At 42.3% G+C, this 25,197-nt stretch overlaps 1 protein-coding gene across 1 annotated transcript in view; it reads right to left on the bottom strand.

Moving 5' to 3' along the window:
* Window positions 1-621: 621 nt before the first annotated feature.
* The window catches only part of LOC311119232 (protein eyes shut homolog), a gene marked incomplete at both ends in the record, with an annotated part of 59,901 nt that continues 35,325 nt past the window's right edge, over window positions 622-25,197 (bottom strand). The window contains 4 exons of the mRNA XM_084193958.1: window positions 622-1,713; window positions 1,881-2,002; window positions 2,156-2,317; window positions 20,179-20,351. Coding sequence (XP_084050084.1) covers window positions 622-1,713; window positions 1,881-2,002; window positions 2,156-2,317; window positions 20,179-20,351 — 1,549 coding nt within the window. The remainder of the gene's footprint in view (window positions 1,714-1,880; window positions 2,003-2,155; window positions 2,318-20,178; window positions 20,352-25,197) is intronic.

Raw genomic sequence — 25,197 nt, 5'->3', positions numbered from 1 at the left:
GGCAAGACAAAATATTTAAGTGCCTTTGAACGGGGTATGGTAGTAGGTGCCAGGCACACTGGTTTGAGTGTGTCAAGAACTGCAATGCTGCTGGGTTTTTCACACTCAACAGTTTCCCATGTGTATAAAGAATGGTCCACCACCCAAAGGACAACCAGCCAACTTGACACAACTTTGGGAAGCATTGGAGTTAACATGGGGCCAGCATCCCTGTGGAACGCTTTCGACAACTTGTAGAGTCCATGTCCCGACGAGCTTAGGCTGTTCTGAGGGGAAAAAGGGAGGGGTGCAACTCAATATTAGGAAGGTGTTCTTAATGTTTGGTATACTCAGTGTATAAACCATCTACTGAGGAGTTGGCAGTTTCAACACGGTTGCGTTCATCAGGGCACGCAGTGGATGATAAAAAAACAACACAAAGCGTTACTTATTAACAAGTCCAGGTAATTATCCTCCCTGTTTTAGTGTTTTTTTCCATTTGGTGCCTAATGAATATGACTCAGATTGCCATACCAGACACAGATGGTATATAAAGAACCTCCATTATTACAATCTACAAACCAATGATCTGAATTTCTTTATCACAACACACTAAATCACCCATTTTCACAAGTTACAGAACTACTCATTACTTTTGTAGACATTAAATCCTTCGCTGTTCTGGAGGAACTGCAGTTGTCTGGGGTCCTGATACAAACGCACATCTTTAAGATCTCCCGCAAACCCTTTGGTAAACAGCCCAGACGTCACTGTTGAGATGTTCCTGTGCAACTCGAACCCCCCAAAGTACAACAGACCCCCGTAATTCATGGCAACGTAACGCTCGAAGGGGTCCACGTCTTCGAAGAGGACCCTCTCGTCACCCAGGAACACCTGAATAAGGGTACTGTTCAGAGAGATAGATAAATAATGCCATTTGTCGCAACACAACGTGACGTTTCTGAAGGTGAGCGGGAGGGAGAGCCTCTCTCCGAGGTTGACTGCGATGTTGAGGTGGCCGGCCTGAAGCCCGACGGCCAGGTAATCATCATCATCGTGCTCCGCTCTTCCCATCCACAGAATCAACCCTTCGTTCCCTCTTGCTGTAAAGTTAAATGAAACCTGCGTGTACCTCAGATTCCTTGTGTTGAATTTAGGATCCCTGTATTTCAGATAAGATTTCCCAACGAACTTCAGAGTGGTCATGGATAGGCCTACCTGCTTATCGCAGTACCTCCCCTCCCACCCGAGAGGACAGAAACAGTCGTATGAGCCAGTCACAAGAGTAGAGAAACACAATGACTCATGTTGGCACAGGTTATTGACACAATACACCGACTGGTTACACACAGGGCCCGTCCACAGCGGAGAGCAGGTGCACGTAAACGTGTCCGAATCGACGCCGCTCAACGCACTACAGCGGCCACCGTTCTGGCACACCTTGTACCCGCACGCCGTCCCGTCCCAGTCGCCCACGTTGGCCCCTCCCAGGGCCCCTGTCTCCGTCAGGTCAAAGTCAAGTCCGTTTAAGACGAGCTCTCTCACGCCGCCGGTAAAGCCCACAGGCTCGTTCTCAACGGCGAAAGTAGAGATGGAGCTCAGGTCGGACACCCCGCCGACGAAGAGGTCCGTGGCCACGTCCAGAGTGGACATCCCTCCCTCGGTGTCGTTCTGCTTCACCTCCAACCCGTCCAGAACCAGGTACCCCTGGTGGCCCTTCCTGCCTGCCCTCACCTGGAATGATAAAAACATCAAACTTTTACAGAAAATATTGTGTGTGTGTGTGTGTGTGTGTGTTTTCTAATTATTTAGCCAGATCCTGTAAATATCTGATGTGTTTTTAGCAACAAAAGCTGCTGAAATGTTAGTGTCTGTTCTGTAAAGATGTAAGAACATGGTACCGTGTGCCAGGTCCCTCCGCTGGTGTCCACTCTGTTAGTGGACTGTAGCACCTTGGTCCCAGAACCCAGGTTGTAACGCAGCTGGACGAACCCCGATGTCAGAGACACACAGAAGAAGTCTCCTGTGAATGACATGACAAGAGAGGGACACGATGGTCATTATTGTTGTCATTCTGAATGTATTTATCTTATTAGCACATCATTTCTATTATCCACAAATGACATGAAAACAGAGCAGTGTAGAGGGATAGAACGGTCATTGGGTGTGTTCCTACGGGCCCGGGCACTGAGGTGCTGTGCTGTGTAGAATAGGATGCCCTCTGGTGACAGAGTCTGGAACTGCAGCCTGAGGTCTGTCCTGTGTCTGATGCTGACTGGAGGGAAAGACATCCAAGATGACTGGTTACCGCTGAAGAACGGGTCACTGATGGCCATGGCTGAAACAAACAAGAATGGGAGAAAGACAAACCTTAGAAAACAATTATAAAATACCTTTAGAATGTTTGTTCTTCTTCATTTGGTTCTGAAATTACTTTTATTACAAGAACAGGATACAAAACATGGCTAATGTTACAAACATTATAAATGTTACTATGAAGATTTATCTTCATAACATTAAGAAGAACCGGAGTAAAATGGCAATCTGTATACAATAGGACTACTACAGTAATACATAGAGCCCTGTGTTTTGTATAGAGTAGACCTACTACAGTAATACATAGAGCCCTGTGTTTTGTATAGAGTAGACCTACTACAGTAATACATAGAGCCCTGTGTTTTGTATACAGTCGACCTACTACAGTAATACATAGAGCACTGTGTTTTGTATACAGTCGACCTACTACAGTAATACATAGAGCACTGTGTTTTGTATACAGTCGACCTACTACAGTAATACATAGAGCCCTGTGTTTTGTATACAATAGACCTACTACAGTAATACATAGAGCCCTGTGTTTTGTATACAGTAGACCTACTAGAGTAAAACAGAGCCCTGTATTTTGTATAGAGTAGGCCTACTACAGTAATACATAGAGCCCTGTGTTTTGTATAGAGTAGGCCTACTACAGTAATACATAGAGCACTGTGATTTGTATAGAGTAGACCTACTACAGTAATACACAGAGCCCTGTGTTTTGTATAGAGTAGGCCTACTACAGTAATATATAGAGCACTGTGTTTTGTATAGAGTAGGCCTACTACAGTAATACATAGAGCCCCGTGTTTTGTATACAGTAGACCTACTACAGTAATACATAGAGCCCTGTGTTTTGTATAAAGTAGACCTACTACAGTAATACATAGAGCCCTGTGTTTTGTATAGAGTAGACCTACTACAGTAATACATAGAGCCCTGTGTTTTGTATAGAGTAGACCTACTACAGTAATACATAGAGCCCTGTGTTTTGTATACAGTCGACCTACTACAGTAATACAGAGAGCCCTGCGTTTTGTCTACAGTCGACCTACTACAGTAATACATAGAGCCCTGTGTTTTATATACAGTAGACCTACTACAGTAATACATAGAGCCCTGTGTTTTGTATACAATAGGACTACTACAGTAATACATAGAGCCCTGTGTTTTGTATACAGTAGACCTACTACAGTAAAACATAGAGCCCTGTGTTTTGTATACAGTAGACCTACTACAGTAAAACAGAGCCCTGTGTTTTGTATAGAGTAGGCCTACTACAGTAATACACAGAGCCCTGTGTTTTGTATAGAGTAGGCCTACTACAGTAATATATAGAGCACTGTGTTTTGTATAGAGTAGGCCTACTACAGTAATACATAGAGCCCTGTGTTTTGTATAGAGTAGGCATACTACAGTAATACATAGAGCCCTGTGTTTTGTATAAAGTAGACCTACTACAGTAATACATAGAGCCCTGTGTTTTGTATAGAGTAGACCTACTACAGTAATACATAGAGCCCTGTGTTTTGTATACAGTAGACCTACTACAGTAATACATAGAGCCCTGTGTTTTGTATACAATAGGACTACTACAGTAATACATAGAGCCCTGTGTTTTTTACACAGTAGACCTACTACAGTAATACATAGAGCCCTGTGTTTTGTATAGAGTAGGCCTACTACAGTAATACATAGAGCCCTGTGTTTTGTATACAGTAGACCTACTACAGTAATACATAGAGCCCTGTGTTTTGTATACAGTAGACCTACTACAGTAATACATAGAGCCCTGTGTTTTGTATACAGTAGACCTACTACAGTAATACATAGAGCCCTGTGTTTTGTATAGAGTAGACCTACTACAGTAATACATATAGCCCTGTGTTTTGTATAGAGTAGGCATACTACAGTAATACATAGAGCCCTGTGTTTTGTATAGAGTAGGCATACTACAGTAATACATAGAGCCCTGTGTTTTGTATACAGTCGACCTACTACAGTAATACATAGAGCCCTGTGTTTTGTATAGAGTACACCTACTACAGTAATACATAGAGCCCTGTGTTTTGTATACAGTAGACCTACTACAGTAATACATAGAGCCCTGTGTTTTGTATACAGTAGACCTACTACAGTAATACATAGAGCCCTGTGTTTTGTATACGGTAGACCTACTACAGTAATACATAGAGCCCTGTGTTTTGTATAGAGTAGGCCTACTACAGTAATACATAGAGCCCTTTGATTTGTATACAGTAGACCTACTACAGTAATATATAGAGCCCTATGTTTTGTATACAGTAGGCCTACTACAGTAATACATAGAGCCCTGTGTTTTGTATAGAGTAGACCTACTACAGTAATACACAGAGCCCTGTGTTTTGTATAGTGTAGGCCTACTACAGTAATACATAGACCCCTGTGTTTTGTATAGAATAGGCCTACTACAGTAATATATAGAGCCCTGTGTTTTGTATAGAGTAGGCCTACTACAGTAATACATAGAGCCCTGTGTTTTGTATACAGTAGACCTACTACAGTAATACATAGAGCCCTATGTTTTGTATACAGTAGACCTACTACAGTAATACATAGAGCCCTGTGTTTTGTATAGAGTAGACCTACTACAGTAATACATAGAGCCCTGTGTTTTGTATAAAGTAGGCCTAGTACAGTAATACATAGAGCCCTGTGTTTTGTATAGAGTAGACCTACAACAGTAATATATAGAGCCCTGTGTTTTGTATAGAGTAGGCCTAGTACAGTAATACATAGAGCCCTGTGTTTTGTATACAGTAGACCTACTACAGTAATACATAGAGCCCTGTGTTTTCTATACAGTAGACCTACTACAGTAATACATAGAGCCCTGTGTTTTGTATAAAGTAGACCTACTACAGTAATACATAGAGCCCTGTGTTTTGTATAGAGTATACCTACTACAGTAATACATAGAGCCCTGTGTTTTGTATACAGTAGACCTACTACAGTAATACATATAGCCCTGTGTTTTATATAGAATAGGCCTACTACAGTAATACATAGAGCCCTGTGTTTTGTATAGAGTAGACCTACTACAGAAATATATAGAGCCCTGTGTTTTGTATAGAGTAGTTCTACTACAGTAATATATAGAGCCCTGTGTTTTGTATAGAGTAGACATACTACAGTAATACATAGAGCCCTGTGTTTTGTATAGAGTAGACATACTACAGTAATACATAGAGCCCTGTGTTTTGTATAGAGTAGGCCTACTACAGTAATACATAGAGCCCTGTGTTTTGTATACAGTAGACCTACTACAGTAATATATAGAGCCCTGTGTTTTGTATAGATTAGGCCTACTACAGTAATACATAGAGCCCTGTATTTTGTATACAGTAGACCTACTATAGTAATATATACAGTGTGGGAAAAAAGTATTTGATCCCCTGCTGATTTTGTACGTTTGCCCACTGACAAAGACATGATCAGTCTATAATTTTAATGGTAGGTTTATTTGAACAGTGAGAGACAAAATAACAACAAAAAAATCCAGAAAAACGCATGTCAAAAATGTTATAAATTGATTTGCATTTTAATGAGGGAAATTAGTATTTGACCCCTCTGCAAAACATGGCTTAGTACTTGGTGGCATAACCCTTGTTGGCAATCACAGAGGTTAGACGTTTCTTGTAGTTGGCCACCGGGTTTGCACACATCTCATGAGGGTTTTTGTCCCACTCCTCTTTGCAGATCTTCTCCAAGTCATTAAAGTTTTGAGCCTGGCATTTGGCAACTCGAACCTTCAGCTCCCTCCACAGATTTTCTATGGGATTAAGGTCTGGAGACTGGCTAGGCCACTCCAGGACCTTAACGTGCTTCTTCTTGAGCCACTCCTTTGTTGCCTTGGCCGTGTGTTTTGGGTCATTGTCATGCTGGAATACCCATCCACGACCCATTTTCAATGCCCTGGCTGAGGGAAGGATGTTCTCACCCAAGATTTGGCGGTACATGGCGCCGTCCATCGTCCCTTTGATGCGGTGAAGTTGTCCTGTCCCTTTAGCAGAAAAACACCCCCAAAGCATAATGTTTCCACCTCCATGTTTTACAGGGGGGATGGTGTTCTTGGGGTCATAGGCAGCATTCCTCCTCCTCCAAACACGGCGAGTTGAGTTGATGCCAAAGAGCTCCATTTTGGTCTCATCTGACCACAACACTTTCACCCAGTTCTCCTCTGAATCATTCAGATGTTCATTTGCAAACTTCAGACGGGCCTGTATATGTGCTTTCTTGAGCAGGGGGACCTTGCTGGCGCTGCAGGATTTCAGTCCTTCACGGCGTAGTGTGTTACCAATTGTTTTCTTGGTGACTATGATCCCAGCTGCCTTGAGATCATTGACAAGATCCTCCCGTGTAGTTCTGGGCTGATTCCTCACTGCTCTCATGATCATTGCAACTCCACGAGGTGAGATCTTGCATGGAGCCCCAGGCTGAGGGAGATTGACAGTTCTTCTGTGTTTCTTCCATTTGCGAATAATCGCACCAACTGTTGTCACCTTCTCACCAAACTGCTTGGCGATGGTCTTGTAGCCCATTCCAGCCTTCTGTAGGTCTACAATCTTGTCCCTGACATCCTTAGAGAGCTCTTTGGTCTTGGCCATGGTGGAGAGTTTGGAATCTGATTGATTGATTGCGTCTGTGGACAGGTGTCTTTTATACAGGTAACAAACTGAGATTAGGAGCACTCCCTTTAAGAGTGTGCTCCTAATCTCAGCTCGTTACCTGTATAAAAGACACCTGGGAGCCAGAAATCTTTCTGATTGAGAGGGGGTCAAATACTTATTTCCCTCATTAAAATGCAAATCAATTTATAACATTTTTGACATGCGTTTTTTCTGGATTTCTTTGTTGTTATTCTGTCTCTCACTGTTCAAATAAACCTACTAATAAAATTATAGACTGATCATTTCTTTGTCAGTGGGCAAACGTACAAAATCAGCAGGGGATCAAATACTTTTTTCCCTCACTGTAGAGCCCTGTGTTTTGTATAGAGTAGGCATACTACAGTAATACATAGAGCCCTGTGTTTTGTATACAGTCGACCTACTACAGTAATACATAGAGCCCTGTGTTTTGTATACAGTAGACCTACTACAGTAATACATAGAGCCCTGTGTTTTGTATAGTGTAGGCCTACTACAGTAATACATAGAGCCCTGTGTTTTGTATACAGTAGACCTACTACAGTAATACATAGAGCCCTGTGTTTTGTATACAGTAGACCTAATACAGTAATACATAGAGCCCTGTGTTTTTTATACAGTCGACCTACTACAGTAATACATAGAGCCCTGTGTTTTGTATAGTGTAGGCCTACTACAGTAATACATAGAGCACTGTGTTTTGTATACAGTAGGCATACTACAGTAATACATAGAGCCCTGTGTTTTGTATACAGTCGACCTACTACAGTAATACATAGAGCCCTGTGTTTTGTATACAGTAGACCTACTACAGTAATACATAGAGCCCTGTGTTTTGTATACAATAGTACTACTACAGTAATACATAGAGCCCTGTGTTTTTTACACAGTAGACCTACTACAGTAATACATAGAGCCCTGTGTTTTTTATACAGTCGACCTACTACAGTAATACATAGAGCCCTGTGTTTTGTATACAGTAGGCATACTACAGTAATACATAGAGCCCTGTGTTTTGTATAGAGTAGGCCTACTACAGTAATACATAGAGCCCTGTGTTTTGTATACAGTCGACCTACTACAGTAATATATAGAGCCCTGTGTTTTGTATACAGTAGACCTACTACAGTAATACATAGAGCCCTGTGTTTTGTATACAGTCGACCTACTACAGTAATATACAGAGCCCTGTGTTTTGTATACAGTAGACCTACTACAGTAATACATAGAGCCCTGTGTTTTGTATACAGTCGACCTACTACAGTAATACATAGAGCCCTGTGTTTTTTACACAGTAGACCTACTAAAGTAATACATAGAGCCCTGTGTTTTGTATACAGTAGACCTACTACAGTAATACATAGAGCCCTGTGTTTTGTATAGAGTAGGCCTACTACAGTAATACATAGAGCCCTGTGTTTTGTATAGAGTAGGCCTACTACAGTAATACATAGAGCCCTAAGTTTTTTATACAGTAGACCTACTACAGTAATACATAGAGCCCTGTGTTTTGTATAGAGTAGGCCTACTACAGTAATACATAGAGCCCTGTGTTTTGTATACAGTAGACCTACTACAGTAATACATAGAGCCCTGTGTTTTGTATACAGTCGACCTACTACAGTAATACATAGAGCCCTGTGTTTTGTATACAGTAGACCTACTACAGTAATACATAGAGCCCTGTGTTTTGTATAGTGTAGGCCTACTACAGTAATACATAGAGCCCTGTGTTTTGTATACAGTAGACCTACTACAGTAATACATAGAGCCCTGTGTTTTGTATACAGTAGGCATACTACAGTAATACATAGAGCCCTGTGTTTTGTATAGAGTAGACATACTACAGTAATACATAGAGCCCTGTGTTTTGTATACAGTAGGCCTACTACAGTAATACATAGAGCCCTGTGTTTTGTATACAATAGTACTACTACAGTAATACATAGAGCCCTGTGTTTTTTATACAGTCGACCTACTACAGTAATACATAGAGCCCTGTGTTTTGTATAGTGTAGGCCTACTACAGTAATACATAGAGCACTGTGTTTTGTATACAGTAGGCATACTACAGTAATACATAGAGCCCTGTGTTTTGTATACAGTCGACCTACTACAGTAATACATAGAGCCCTGTGTTTTGTATACAGTAGACCTACTACAGTAATACATAGAGCCCTGTGTTTTGTATACAATAGTACTACTACAGTAATACATAGAGCCCTGTGTTTTTTACACAGTAGACCTACTACAGTAATACATAGAGCCCTGTGTTTTTTATACAGTCGACCTACTACAGTAATACATAGAGCCCTGTGTTTTGTATACAGTAGGCATACTACAGTAATACATAGAGCCCTGTGTTTTGTATAGAGTAGGCCTACTACAGTAATACATAGAGCCCTGTGTTTTGTATAGAGTAGGCCTACTACAGTAATACATAGAGCCCTGTGTTTTTTATACAGTAGACCTACTACAGTAATACATAGAGCCCTGTGTTTGTATAGAGTAGGCCTACTACAGTAATACATAGAGCCCTGTGTTTTGTATACAGTAGACCTACTACAGTAATACATAGAGCCCTGTGTTTTGTATACAGTAGACCTACTACAGTAATACATAGAGCCCTGTGTTTTGTATACAGTAGCCCTACTACAGTAAAACATAGAGCCCTGTGTTTTGTATAGAGTAGGCCTACTACAGTAATACATAGAGCCCTGTGTTTTGTATAGAGTAGGCCTACTACAGTAATACATAGAGCCCTGTGTTTTGTATACAGTAGGCCTACTACAGTAATACATAGAGCCCTGTGTTTTGTATACAGTAGACCTACTACAGTAATACATAGAGCCCTGTGTTTTGTATAGAGTAGGCATACTACAGTAATACATAGAGCCCTGTGTTTTGTATAGAGTAGGCATACTACAGTAATACATAGAGCCCTGTGTTTTGTATAGAGTAGGCCTACTACAGTAATATATAGAGCCCTGTGTTTTGTCTACAGTAGGCCTACTACAGTAATACATAGAGCCCTGTGTTTTGTATAGAGTAGGCCTACTACAGTAATACATAGAGCCCTGTGTTTTGTATAGAGTAGACCTACTACAGTAATACACAGAGCCCTGTGTTTTGTATAGTGTAGGCCTACTACAGTAATACATAGAGCCCTGTGTTTTGTATACATTAGACCTACTACAGTAATACACAGAGCCCTGTGTTTTGTATAGTGTAGGCCTACTACAGTAATACATAGAGCCCTGTGTTTTGTATACAGTAGGCCTACTACAGTAATACATAGAGCCCTGTGTTTTGTATAAAGTAGACCTACTACAGTAATACATAGAGCCCTGTGTTTTTTATAGAGTAGACCTACTACAGTAATACATAGAGCCCTGTGTTTTGTATACAGTCGACCTACTACAGTAATACATAGAGCCCTGTGTTTTGTATACAGTAGACCTACTACAGTAATACATAGAGCCCTGTGTTTTGTATACAGTAGACCTACTACAGTAATACATAGAGCCCTGTGTTTTGTATACAGTAGACCTACTACAGTAATACATAGAGCCCTGTGTTTTGTATACAATAGACCTACTACAGTAATACATAGAGCCCTGTGTTTTGTATACAGTAGACCTACTACAGAAAAACATAGAGCCCTGTGTTTTGTATACAGTAGACCTACTACAGTAAAACAGAGCCCTGTGTTTTGTATAGAGTAGGCCTACTACAGTAATACATAGAGCCCTGTGTTTTGTATAGAGTAGGCCTACTACAGTAATACATAGAGCCCTGTGTTTTGTATACAGTAGACCTACTACAGTAATACATAAAGCCCTGTGTTTTGTATACAGTAAACCTACTACAGTAATACATAGAGCCCTGTGTTTTGTATAGAGTAGGCATACTACAGTAATATATAGAGCCCTGTGTTATGTATAGAGTAGGCCTACTACAGTAATACATAGAGCACTGTGATTTGTATAGAGTAGACCTACTACAGTAATACATAGAGCCCTGTGTTTTGTATACAGTCGACCTACTACAGTAATACATAGAGCCCTGTGTTTTGTATACAGTCGACCTACTACAGTAATACATAGAGCCCTGTGTTTTGTATACAGTAGACCTACTACAGTAATACATAGAGCCCTGTGTTTTGTATACAATAGTACTACTACAGTAATACATAGAGCCCTTTGTTTTTTACACAGTAGACCTACTACAGTAATACATAGAGCCCTGTGTTTTGTATACAGTAGACCTACTACAGTAATATATAGAGCCCTGTGTTTTGTATACAGTAGACATAATACAGTAATATATAGAGCCCTGTGTTTTTTACACAGTAGACCTACTACAGTAATACATAGAGCCCTGTGTTTTGTATACAGTAGACCTACTACAGTAAAACATAGAGCCCTGTGTTTTGTATACGGTAGACCTACTACAGTAATACATAGAGCCCTGTGTTTTGTATAGAGTAGGCCTACTACAGTAATACATAGAGCCCTTTGATTTGTATACAGTAGACCTACTACAGTAATATATAGAGCCCTATGTTTTGTATACAGTAGGCCTACTACAGTAATACATAGAGCCCTGTGTTTTGTATAGAGTAGACCTACTACAGTAATACATAGAGCCCTGTGTTTTGTATAAAGTAGGCCTAGTACAGTAATACATAGAGCCCTGTGTTTTGTATAGAGTAGACCTACAACAGTAAAATATAGAGCCCTGTGTTTTGTATAGAGTAGGCCTAGTACAGTAATACATAGAGCCCTGTGTTTTGTATACAGTAGACCTACTACAGTAATACATAGAGCCCTGTGTTTTCTATACAGTAGACCTACTACAGTAATACATAGAGCCCTGTGTGTTTTGTATACAGTAGACCTACTACAGTAATACATAGAGCCCTGTTTTTTGTATACAGTAGACCTACTACAGTAATACATATAGCCCTGTGTTTTATATAGAATAGGCCTACTACAGTAATACATAGAGCCCTGTGTTTTGTATACAGTAGACCTACTACAGTAATACATAGAGCCCTGTGTTTTGTATACAGTAAACCTACTACAGTAATACATAGAGCCCTGTGTTTTGTATAGAGTAGGCATACTACAGTAATATATAGAGCCCTGTGTTTTGTATAGAGTAGGCCTACTACAGTAATACATAGAGCACTGTGATTTGTATAGAGTAGACCTACTACAGTAATACACAGAGCCCTGTGTTTTGTATAGAGTAGGCCTACTACAGTAATATATAGAGCACTGTGTTTTGTATAGAGTAGGCCTACTACAGTAATACATAGAGCCCTGTGTTTTGTATACAGTAGACCTACTACAGTAATACATAGAGCCCTGTGTTTTGTATAAAGCAGACCTACTACAGTAATACATAGAGCCCTGTGTTTTGTATAGAGTAGACCTACTACAGTAATACATAGAGCCCTGTGTTTTGTATACAGTCGACCTACTACAGTAATACATAGAGCCCTGTGTTTTGTATACAGTCGACCTACTACAGTAATACATAGAGCCCTGTGTTTTGTATACAGTAGGCCTACTACAGTAATACATAGAGCCCTGTGTTTTGTATAGAGTAGGCCTACTACAGTAATACATAGAGCCCTGTGTTTGTATACAGTAGACCTACTACAGTAATACATAGAGCCCTGTGTTTTGTATAGAGTAGGCCTACTACAGTAATACATAGAGCCCTGTGTTTTGTATACAGTAGACATACTACAATAATACATAGAGCCCTGTGTTTGTATACAGTAGACCTAATACAGTAATACATAGAGCCCTGTGTTTTGTATACAGTCGACCTACTACAGTAATATATAGAGCCCTGTGTTTTGTATAGAGTACACCTACTACAGTAATACATAGAGCCCTGTGTTTTGTATAGAGTAGGCCTACTACAGTAATACATAGAGCCCTGTGTTTTGTATACAGTAGACCTACTACAGTAATACATAGAGCCCTGTGTTTTGTATACAGTCGACCTACTACAGTAATACATAGAGCCCTGTGTTTTGTATACAGTAGACCTACTACAGTAATACATAGAGCCCTGTGTTTTGTATACAGTAGCCCTACTACAGTGAAACATAGAGCCCTGTGTTTTGTATAGAGTAGGCCTACTACAGTAATACATAGAGCCCTGTGTTTTGTATAGAGTAGGCCTACTACAGTAATACATAGAGCCCTGTGTTTTGTATACAGTAGGCCTACTACAGTAATACATAGAGCCCTGTGTTTTGTATACAGTAGACCTAATACAGTAATACATAGAGCCCTGTGTTTCGTATACAGTAGACCTACTACAGTAATACATAGAGCCCTGTGTTTTGTATAGAGTAGGCATACTACAGTAATACATAGAGCCCTGTGTTTTGTATAGAGTAGGCATACTACAGTAATACATAGAGCCCTGTGTTTTGTATAGAGTAGGCCTACTACAGTAATATATAGAGCCCTGTGTTTTGTCTACAGTAGGCCTACTACAGTAATACATAGAGCCCTGTGTTTTGTATAGAGTAGGCCTACTACAGTAAAACATAGAGCCCTGTGTTTTGTATAGAGTAGACCTACTACAGTAATACATAGAGCCCTGTGTTTTGTATACAGTAGACATACTACAGTAATACATAGAGCCCTGTGTTTTGTATAGAGTAGACCTACTACAGTAATACATAGAGCCCTGTGTTTTGTATAGAGTATACCTACTACAGTAATACATAGAGCCCTGTGTTTTGTATAGAGTAGACCTACTACAGTAATACACGGAGCCCTGTGTTTTGTATACAGTAGACATACTACAGTAATACACGGAGCCCTGTGTTTTGTATACAGTAGACTTACTACAGTAATACATAGAACCCTGTGTTTTGTATACAGTAGTCCTACTACAGTAATACACAGAGCCCTGTGTTTTGTATACAGTAGACCTACTACAGTAATACATAGAGCCCTGTGTTTTGTATACAGTAGACCTACTACAGTAATACATAGAGCCCTGTGTTTTGTATACAGTAGACCTACTACAGTAATACGTAGAGCCCTGTGTTTTGTATAGTGTAGACCTACTACAATAATACATAGAGCCCTGTGTTTTGTATATAGTAGACCTACTACAGTAATACATGGAGCCCTGTGTTTTGTATACAGTAGACCTACTACAGTAATACATAGAGCCCTGTGTTTGTATACAGTAGACCTACTACAATAATACATAGAGCCCTGTGTTTTGTATATAGTAGACCTACTACAGTAATACATGGAGCCCTGTGTTTTGTATACAGTAGACCTACTACAGTAATACATAGAGCCCTGTGTTTTGTATACAGTAGACCTACTACAGTAATACATAGAGCCCTGTGTTTTGTATACAGTAGACATACTACAGTAATACATAGAGCCCTGTGTTTTGTATAGAGTAGACATACTACAGTAATACATAGAGCCCTGTGTTTTGTATAGAGTAGACCTACTACAGTAATACATAGAGCCCTGTGTTTTGTATAGAGTAGACCTACTACAGTAATACACGGAGCCCTGTGTTTTGTATACAGTAGACATACTACAGTAATACACGGAGCCCTGTGTTTTGTATACAGTAGACTTACTACAGTAATACATAGAACCCTGTGTTTTGTATACAGTAGTCCTACTACAGTAATACACAGAGCCCTGTGTTTTGTATACAGTAGACCTACTACAGTAATACATAGAGCCCTGTGTTTTGTATACAGTAGACCTACTACAGTAATACATAGAGCCCTGTGTTTTGTATACAGTAGACCTACTACAGTAATACGTAGAGCCCTGTGTTTTGTATAGTGTAGACCTACTACAATAATACATAGAGCCCTGTGTTTTGTATATAGTAGACCTACTACAGTAATACATGGAGCCCTGTGTTTTGTATACAGTAGACCTACTACAGTAATACATAGAGCCCTGTGTTTGTATACAGTAGACCTACTACAGTAATACATAGAGCCCTGTGTTTTGTATACAGTAGACATACTACAGTAATACATAGAGCCCTGTGTTTTGTATAGAGTAGACATACTACAGTAATACATAGAGCCCTGTGTTTTGTATAGAGTAGACCTACTACAGTAATACATAGAGCCCTGTGTTTTGTATAGAGTAGACCTACTACAGTAATACACGGAGCCCTGTGTTTTGTATACAGTAGACATACTACAGTAATACACGGAGCCCTGTGTTTTGTATACAGTAGACTTACTACAGTAATACATAGAACCCTGTGTTTTGTATACAGTAGTCCTACTACAGTAATACACAGAGCCCTGTGTTTTGTATACAGTAGACCTACTACAGTAATACATAGAGCCCTGTGTTTTGTATACAGTAGACCTACTACAGTAATACATAGAGCCCTGTGTTTTGTATACAGTAGACCTACTACAGTAATACGTAGAGCCCTGTGTTTTGTATAGTGTAGACCTACTACAATAATACATAGAGCCCTGTGTTTTGTATATAGTAGACCTACTACAGTAATACATGGAGCCCTGTGTTTTGTATACAGTAGACCTACTACAGTAATACATAGAGCCCTGTGTTTGTATACAGTAGACCTACTACAGTAATACATAGAGACCTGTGTTTTGTGTAATAACTTGATAATGAAACTGGTTGAAATACATAGCGGTAAGCTTGGAGATAGTGGGACACATTGAGCTGTGACATTTATTTGTCTCTCCTCTTTCTCTCTCTCTTCTTTGTTTCTCTCGGTCTCTTCTTTCCTTCTCTCTCTCTCCCTCTGTCCCTCTCTCCGTCTCCTCCCCCCGCTATCTCTCTTTCTCCTTAACCACACTGCTAACCCTAATGCCTAAACATACACTTAAATTAAGACCAAAAAGCACATTTTTGTTTTCATGAATTTTAACAATATAGCCAATTTTGACATTGCAGCCTATCTAGCGGAAATCGTTCAGTTCTGCCCCAGGACAAGACTCATGACAATAAACATCAACCTTCCTTCTGTTGGCCCTAATCTTTCAATATTTGCAGAATTTTTTTTTTTAAAGGACTCTCACATCTGAGTTTTATTGTTGCAGGTGCATGGCAATAATTTGATTACTTCAAATGTTGGCAGATCTATCAAGTCAAATCAAATCAAAGTGTATTTGTCACATGCTTCGTAAACAACAGGTGTAGACTAACAGTGAAATGCTTCCTTACTGGCCCTTCACAACAATACAGAGAGAAAGATAGAAAAATAATAGAAAGATAATAACACAAGGAATAAATACACAATGAGTAACGATAACTTGGCTATATACACGGGGTACCAGTACAGAGACGACGTGCAAGGGTAGATATGTAACAGGTGACTAGGCAACAGGATAAAGTGACTAGGCAACAGGATAGATAATAAACAGCCGCGTATGTGATGAGTCAAAAGAGTGTATGCACCATGGGGAAGCTTCACAACGAGACCCTTCAGATCTGGAAACATTGAAGGGTTAGGGCCAAGGGGAAGGAGTAGGGCCAAGGGGAAGGAGTAGGGCCAATGGGAAGGAGTAGGGCCAAGGGGAAGGAGTAGGGCCAATGGAAAGGAGTAGGGCCAAGGGGAAGGAGTAAAGCCAATGGGAAGGAGTAGGGTCAAGGGGAAGGAGTGGGGCCAAGGGGAAGGAGTGGGGCCAAGGGGAAGGAGTAGGGCCAAGGGGAAGGAGTAGGGCCAAGGGGAAGGAGTAAGGCCAATGGGAAGGAGTAGGGCCAAGGGGAAGGAGTGGGGCCAAGGGGAAGGAGTAGGGCCAAGGGGAAGGAGTAGGGTCAAGGGGAAGGAGTAGGGCCAAGGGGAAGGAGTGGGGCCAAGGATAAGGAGTGGGGCCAAGGGGAAGGAGTGGGGCCAATGGGAAGGAGTAGGGCCAAGGGGAAGGAGTAGGGCCAAGGGGAAGGAGTAGGGCCAAGGGGAAGGAGTAGGGCCAATGGGAAGGAGTAGGGCCAAGGGGAAGGAGTAGGGCCAAGGGGAAGGAGTGGGGTCAAGGGGAAGGAGTGGGGCCAAGGGGAAGGAGTAGGGCCAAGGGGAAGGAGTGGGGCCAAGGGGAAGGAGTGGGGCCAAGGGGAAGGAGTGGGGCCAAGGGGAAGGAGTGGGGCCAAGGGAAAGGAGTAGGGCCAAGGGGAAGGAGTAGGGCCAATGGGAAGGAGTAGGGTCAAGGGGAAGGAGTAGGGCCAAGGGGAAGGAGTAGGGCCAAGGGGAAGGAGTAGGGTCAAAGGGATGGAGTAGGGCCAAGGGAAAGGGTTAGGTCCAAGGGGAAAGAGTGGGGCCAAGGATAAGGAGTGGGGCCAAGGGGAAGGAGTAGGGCCAAGGGGAAGGAGTAGGGCCAAGGGGAAGGAGTAGGGCCAAGGGGAAGGAGTAGGGCCAAGGGGAAGGAGTGGGGCCAAGGGGAAGGAGTGGGGCCAAAGGGAAGGAGTAGGGCCAAGAGGAAGGAGTAGGGCCAAGGGGAAGGAGTAGGTCCAAGGGGAAGGAGTAGGGCCAAGGGGAAGGAGTGGGGCCAAGGATAAGGAGTGGGGCCAAGGGGAAGGAGTGGGGCCAAGGGGAAGGAGTAGGGCCAAGGGGAAGGAGTAGGGCCAAGGGGAAGGAGTGGGGCCAAGGGGAAGGAGTAGGGCCAAGGGGAAGGAGTAGGGCCAAGGGGAAGGAGTGGGGCCAAGGGGAAGGAGTGGGGCCAAGGGGAAGGAGTAGGGCCAAGGGAAAGGAGTAGGGCCAAGGGAAAGGAGTGGGGCCACAGTAGGCTATTATGCGATGTCATTCTCTAATTGAACTTATTAGCCCAGACAGTTCTGATAGGTCACAGTTCACAGTGTCCTGAATATGGCTTCATTTAAATGAGCTCACCCCAGAGCCCAATGTTCCTTGGTAATTTGTACCAGAGAGATATACTGACTGACTGCATTTGATTGAAATCTCATTAATATAACTACTGAAGCGCTGCTCTGACTGCCAGTCTGGGATATAACCACTGAAGCGCTGCTCTGACTGCCAGTCTGGGAGCAGGACCGCAGCTGCAGTATCTAGTGGATTAATACAAAACATATACAGTACCAGTCAAAAGTTTGGACACACCTACTCATTCCAGGTTTTGTTATTTTTACTATTTTCTACATTGTAGAATAATAGTGAAGACATCAAAACTATGAAATAACACATATGGAATCATGTAGTAACAAAAAAAGTGTTAAACAAATCAAAATATATTTTAGATTTTTCAAATTAGCCATCCTTTGCCTTGATGACAGCTTTGCACACTCTTGGCATTCTCTCAACCAGCTTCATGAGGTAGTCACCTGGAATGCATTTCAATTAACAGGTGTGCCTTGTTAAAAGTTAATTTGTGGAGTTTCTTTCCTTCTTAATGCGTTTGAGCCAATCAGTTGTGTTGTGACAAGGTAGGGGTGGTATACAGAAGATAGCCCTATTTGGTAAAAGACCAAGTCCATATTATGGCAAGAACAGCTCAAATAAGAAAAGAGAAACGACAGTCCATCATTACTTTAAGACATGAAGGTCAGTCAATACGGAAAATGTCAAGAACTTTGAAAGTTTCTTTAAGTGCAGTCGCAAAAACCATCAAGCACTATGATGAAACTGGATCTCATGAGGACCGCCACAGGAAAGGAAGACCCAGAGTTACCTCTGCTGCAGAGGATAAGTTCATTAGAGTTACCAGCCTCAGAAATTGCAGCCCAAATAAATGCTTCACAGAGTTCAAGTAACAGACACATCTCAACATCAACTGTTCAGAGGGGACTGCGTGAATCAGGCCTTCATGGTCGAATTGCTGCAAAGAAACCATTACTAAAGGACACCAATAAGAAGAAGAGACTTGCTTGGGACAAGAAACACGAGCAATGGACATTAGACCGGTGGAAATCTGTTATTTAGTCTGATGAGTCCAAATCTGAGATTTTTGGTTCCAACCGCCGTGTCTTTGTGAGATGCAGAATAGGTGAACGGATGATCTCTGCATGTGTGGTTCCCACCGTGAAGCATGGAGGAGGAAGTGTGATTGTGTGGGGGTGCTTTGCTGGTGACACTGTCTGTGATTTATTTAGAATTCAAGGCACACTTAACCAGCATGGCTACCACAGCATTCTGAAGCGATACACCATCCCATCTGGTTTGCGCTTAGTGGGACTATCATTTGTTTTTCAACAGGACAATGACCCAACACACCTCCAGGCTGTGTAAGGGCTATTTGGCCAAGAAGGAGAGCGATGGAGTGCTGCATCAGATGACCTGGCCTCCACAATCACCTGACCTCAACCCAATTGAGATGGTCTGGGATGAGTTGGACCGCAGAGTGAAGGAAAAGCAGCCAACAAGTGTTCAGCATATGTGGGAACTCCTTCAAGACTGTTGGAAAAGCATTCCAGGTGAAGCTGGTTGAGAGAATGCCAAGAGTGTGCAAAGCTGTCATCAAGGCAAAGGGTGGCTACTTTGAAGAATCTAAAATCTATTTTGATTTGTTTAACACTTTTTTGGTTACTACATGATTCCATATGTGTTATTTCATAGTTTTGATGTCTTCACTATTATTCTACAATGTAGAAAATAGTAAAAAATAAAGAAAAACCCTTGAATGAGTAGGTGTGTCCAAACTTTTGACTGGTACTGTATATATTTATTTGCGTCAAGCTATCAATCAGAGGGAAACGGACAATGGTTATATGAGAGGGACTGAGATCTATTAATTTTATGTAATTACATGTTAGATCCCTGGAAATGGATACTGTAGGATACTGGGGATAAAACATATACCAACGTTTTGGTCTCAATAGACCTTCATCAGTGTTTTAAAGAGAGGTTAATCGCTTTCTTTTTCTTATTTTTTTGGAACAAATTGGTTGAGTTGGTTATTATTCTGACCTAATGGTATTTGGTTAGTATTCTGACCTAATAGTATTTGGTTAGTATTTGGTTAGTATTCTGACCTAATAGTATTTGGTCAGTATTTGGTTAGTATTCTGACCGAAGAGTATTTGGCCAGTATTTGGTTATTATTCTGACCTAATAGTATTTGGTCAGTATTTGGTTATTATTCTGACCTAACAGTATTTGGTTATTATTTGGTTATTATTTTGACCTTATAGTATTCTGACCTAATAGTATTTGGTTAGTGTTTGGTCAGTATTCTGACCTTGCTGACAGTGCAGTCCGCCGGTGCCCAAGGGGCAGAGGCAGGTGTATCCGTCTGGAAGGGGTATGCAGGTGGAACCATGGGCACACAGGGGAGGGGGACGGTGTTCGGCGTCGCACACAGACACGGTCTCAGAGCAGAGTGCTCCCTTCCATCCGAATGGGCACTGGCAGCTAGGGGAGAGAGAAACAGATGGGTTAGGGTTACTGGCAGCTTGGGGGGAGATGACTGATGAGTTAGGGTTACTGGCAGCTAGGGGAGAGAGGAACAGATGGGTTAGGGTTACTGGCAGCTAGGGGAGAGAGGAACAGATGGGTTAGGGTTACTGGCAGCTAGGGAAGAGAGGAACAGATGCACAATGTCATGAGGTTTACTTAACATCAGAATAACTACTTCTACTTCTGGAAAAGACGGTGGTGCTATTAGTGCTACAGGGAGAGTAGAATGACATGGAGTATTGCTAGTAATACTGTAGTACAGGGGACTGGCTTACTACTAGTAATACTGTAGTACAGGGGACTGGCTTATTACTAGTAATACTGTAGTACAGGGGACTGGCTTACTACTAGTAATACTGTAATACAGGGGACTGGCTTATTACTAGTAATACTGTAGTACAGGGGACTGGCTTACTACTAGTAATACTTTAGTACAGGGGACTGGCTTATTACTAGTAATACTGTAGTACAGGGGACTGGCTTATTACTAGTTATACTGTAGTACATGGGGACTGGCTTACTACTAGTAATACTGTAGTACAGGGGACTGGCTTATTACTAGTAATACTGTAGTACAGGGGACTGGCTTATTACTAGTAATACTGTAGTACAGGGGACTGGCTTACTACTAGTAATACTGTAATACAGGGGACTGGCTTATTACTAGTAATACTGTAGTACAGGGGACTGGCTTATTACTAGTAATACTGTAGTACAAGGGACTGGCTTATTACTAGTAATACTGTAGTACAGGGGACTGGCTTATTACTAGTAATACTGTAGTACAGGGGACTGGCTTATTACTAGTTATACTGTAGTACATGGGGACTGGCTTACTACTAGTAATACTGTAGTACAGGGGACTGGCTTATTACTAGTAATACTGTAGTACAGGGGACTGGCTTACTACTAGTAATACTGTAATACAGGGGACTGGCTTACTACTAGTAATACTGTAATACAGGGGACTGGCTTACTACTAGTAATACTGTAGTACAGGGGACTGGCTTATTACTAGTAATACTGTAGTACAGGGGACTGGCTTACTACTAGTAATACTGTAGTACAGGGGACTGGCTTATTACTAGTAATACTGTAGTACAGGGGACTGGCTTACTACTAGTAATACTGTAGTACAGGGGACTGGCTTACTACTAGTAATACTGTAGTACAGGGGACTGGCTTATTACTAGTAATACTGTAGTACAGGGGACTGGCTTACTACTAGTAATACTGTAGTACAGGGGACTGGCTTATTACTAGTAATATTGTAGTACAGGGGACTGGCTTACTACTAGTAACACTGTAATACAGGGGACTGGCTTATTACTAGTAATACTGTAGTACAGGGGACTGGCTTACTACTAGTAATACTGTAATACAGGAGATACTGTAATACAGGTTTTTCCACACTTTTATATATAGATTGTTCCCTAATAATACAAATTCAAACCCTGATCCTGTTGGCCCAACTAACTGCATAGGGGTCATAACATATAATGCAGTGATAGCCACATTTAGCTACATCCGACACATGGCTATCATACAACATTATAACCCACAGACATGGACCTTAACGAAAATCATCCCTAAACTTTGTCACCCCAAAATAGACAAATATGTGCAATTTGGCCCTCTGAACCATGGACTACAGTTTCTACCCACCAAATTCAAATAGACTCATATCTGTTTTATAATGATGTTACATACCGGCCAAACATTGTAAATGCAAGTGTTGTATACTGGGACACTTGGTGTTTTCATTACAGAGTCTACAGATGGTGATGATACAGCTTAAGAGTCTACAGATGGTGATGATACAGCTAAAGAGTCTACAGGTGGTGATGATACATTTACAGGTGGTGATGACTGCTCGGATTTTCCGTTATTTAGCCCTCCGAAAAGGCTCACCAGGAAGCACACAATGTCATGACTCGTGTTTTGTCCTTAATTTTATTTTAAATCAAATGACCACAGGTCATAAACCTGAATTACAACAAACAAATAATGACAATATATTATACAAATATATAATGTAAATATTATTCAAATAATATAATATAATAATAATGTAAATAATGAAAATCAAATAAGCCTACAACACCATCAAAAAATGTGGCAAATCTGGCTTAAAACAGCATTGACTACATCACCCAGAATGCCTAGCGCCAGAGGAGCATGCGCACAGCGACTCCGCTGTTGCCACGGACGCTGCCACAGGACACAGAACCCATGCCACCACATGCCTCGTCCAAAGGACCCACACACGCACAAACGCAACACAACGCGGCGCTCCACCATGGATCACCGAACCAAACCACCGCTATCACCACCGCCACCAGAAACCAGCAGAGTGCTCCGAACAATCAGCACAACGCAAATGGCTGATAATGATAGCCTAATGCTATACAGCATCTGGGTCGCTGAGCTACCGCACCCAGCGAGCTACAAGTTACTCTCGGCCAACTAACACCGACACAGTGAGGTAAACGTTCAGTGCTCAAACATATAAGTGACTTAAACATTAATGCTAGACTGTGAGTAGTTCGCAGTTACATACCAACGGGCTGTGTGCTCCTGATGATTGTCTGTCGTGAAATGATTACCAGGTGCCATAATTTAAGTCTCTAGTGAAGCTGCGCATGCGCACATAACGTAACATATCCGAGCATCTAAGAAACTTAAAGAAATCACTCGTTCCCCATTTAATTGAACACATCAGACCCATTTGTTTCTCTTTTATCTATTTATATATATATATATATTTTTTTTTTCTTTTTTCTTTTCCTGAGTGAGCTAGAAGTCTCAACACCTCCCACTTGGCCGACTGATCGAAGATCCAAGGAGGGCACAGTCTCTTGAGTCTCTCAGTGAGAATTTCAAACTAAAGTCCAGTCTTTGTAGGCATTTACAAACAAATATGTATTAACTAAGGAGGTAGGCTCCACCACCTTTCCTCCTACTGAGTGTAGGTTTGCCCTTGAAGCACTCAGTTGCCTCCCAGGGTTACCCGCTAGCTAAGCAAAGAACACAGAGTCACAGTCTTTGGGTACCCATGGCGAGGATTTATCTTACCTCTTGGTCTTCAGCAGGAATCAAGATCACCAACCTCCGCACATCCCTGCGAATGACGATTGTCGTGTGCATGGTAGAGTCCTTTCTCCAGGCCCTGGGAACCATGGGAGCAGGAAGACCCATGCAGGTTGTTATGTCCGCATCCCGGACAACCCCCTTCTCGTCTGGATATGTTGTAGCAACCCGCCTGAGCCGGAACTGCCCCCTTAGAGCGTTCTGGTCCGCAATCCAGACTACGTCTCCAACCTTGATACTTCTCTCTGCTCGGTGCCACTTGTGTCATATGAACAAGTTTGGTCCTGCCAGTTCACTCAATTTCTTCCAGAACCTGTCGACTCCAGCCTGGACAGCCCTCAGTCTGCGCCAAGAGCGGGTTTCCATGTCGATCGCCCCAGGATAAGTGAGTTGGGGGTCAGAGCAGTGAACCGGGAGTAGGCCTGAAGAAAGCTCTCAGAAGACTGGTCGTCGACGAGATCAGCATGGACGGCTCTGGAAGTCATGCAGCAATACACGACTCCCCAAACCTTTTTCTTGGTTCTTTTCTTAACAGCGTCCCTCACTTCAAAGGGTCCAAAGAGGTCTAGTGTAGTATACTCAAATGGGTTCTGGTACTGGTACGTTCCTGAGGAAGAGCACTCATCACTTGCTGGCACAGCCGGGCTCTTTGCTTCTTGCAAGTGATGCACCTGTTGACCACCTTCTTCACTGTCCTCCGACCTTGCACAACCCAGGCCTTTCTTTTAGTGTGCAGCAGTGTGGCAGCCACCCCTTCATGATTCGCTTCGTGAGCTTCCCTCGCAAGCAAGGCCCCCAACCACGACCGGAACGGGATTAAAGCTACAGCGGTTCCGTTTTCATTCCAAGACTGGACTCTACCACCACAAAGTAAGAGTCCATTGTTGTCATCTTTAATCACAACAAGGCGGTTTAAGGTCATATCCTGAAAGTTCACGCCGTCTTGGGCCGCAAGGGCTAGGTCTTGGAAAGCCGCTGTTCTCTCTCCCACAGACAGCCTGGGGCCCCTCACCTCCCACTTTGCTGAGCTCGAGGCTTGGTAGCTTGTCCTCAGCCAGGATTCTGCAGCTCTTCGAACCCAGGCGATTGTTTCACACAATTTAGACAAGCTACTGAATCGTTCGGGCCCAACAAGGCGCACTAGAGCTACACCCCAGGGCTTCCTCTTTGGCCTCTCTACTGCTGGAGTTGGACCTTGGTCTTTCATCTGCGGTTGCGGTGCGGAGTCTTGCAAGTCTGCCCCAACATCAGTATTGCTGGGGCCTGAGAATATCTCTGCCTGAGACCTGGTGACTACAGCTGAGAACGCTCTTCTCTGCAACCTTTTAACGTCATCAGCCACGCTGGTCACTATCTCACTGGCCATTTTCACAGGCCACTCAGCCTCAGGCCAACTCAGGAACTCTGGGCCTTGTTGCCACTCTGACCCTTCATCGAGTTCCTCAGGAGTTGCTCCCCTTGTGATGATGTCTGCTATGTTCAGGTTGCCCTCAATCCACCTCCAGTCTTCCACTGGTCCAGCCTTCTGGATCTCTCTGATGCGGTTAGCGAAGAAAGTTTGGTAGCCATAGCTATCCTTGTGAATTGCTCCCAGGATTGTTTGGCTATCCACAAAGTGGACCCAGCGTGCGACCTTGATGTGGCAGTGCTTTACAAGGTATTTTCTCAGGCGGATCGAAAAGACAGCACCACATACCTCTGCCTTAATCAC

This window comes from Coregonus lavaretus (genome assembly GCF_964263955.1).
Source record: "Coregonus lavaretus genome assembly, contig: HAP1_SCAFFOLD_347, whole genome shotgun sequence".
Lineage (NCBI taxonomy): Eukaryota > Metazoa > Chordata > Actinopteri > Salmoniformes > Salmonidae > Coregonus > Coregonus lavaretus.
Note: the sequence above shows the minus strand (reverse complement) of the source record. Positions and strands in the feature narration are given on the sequence as shown.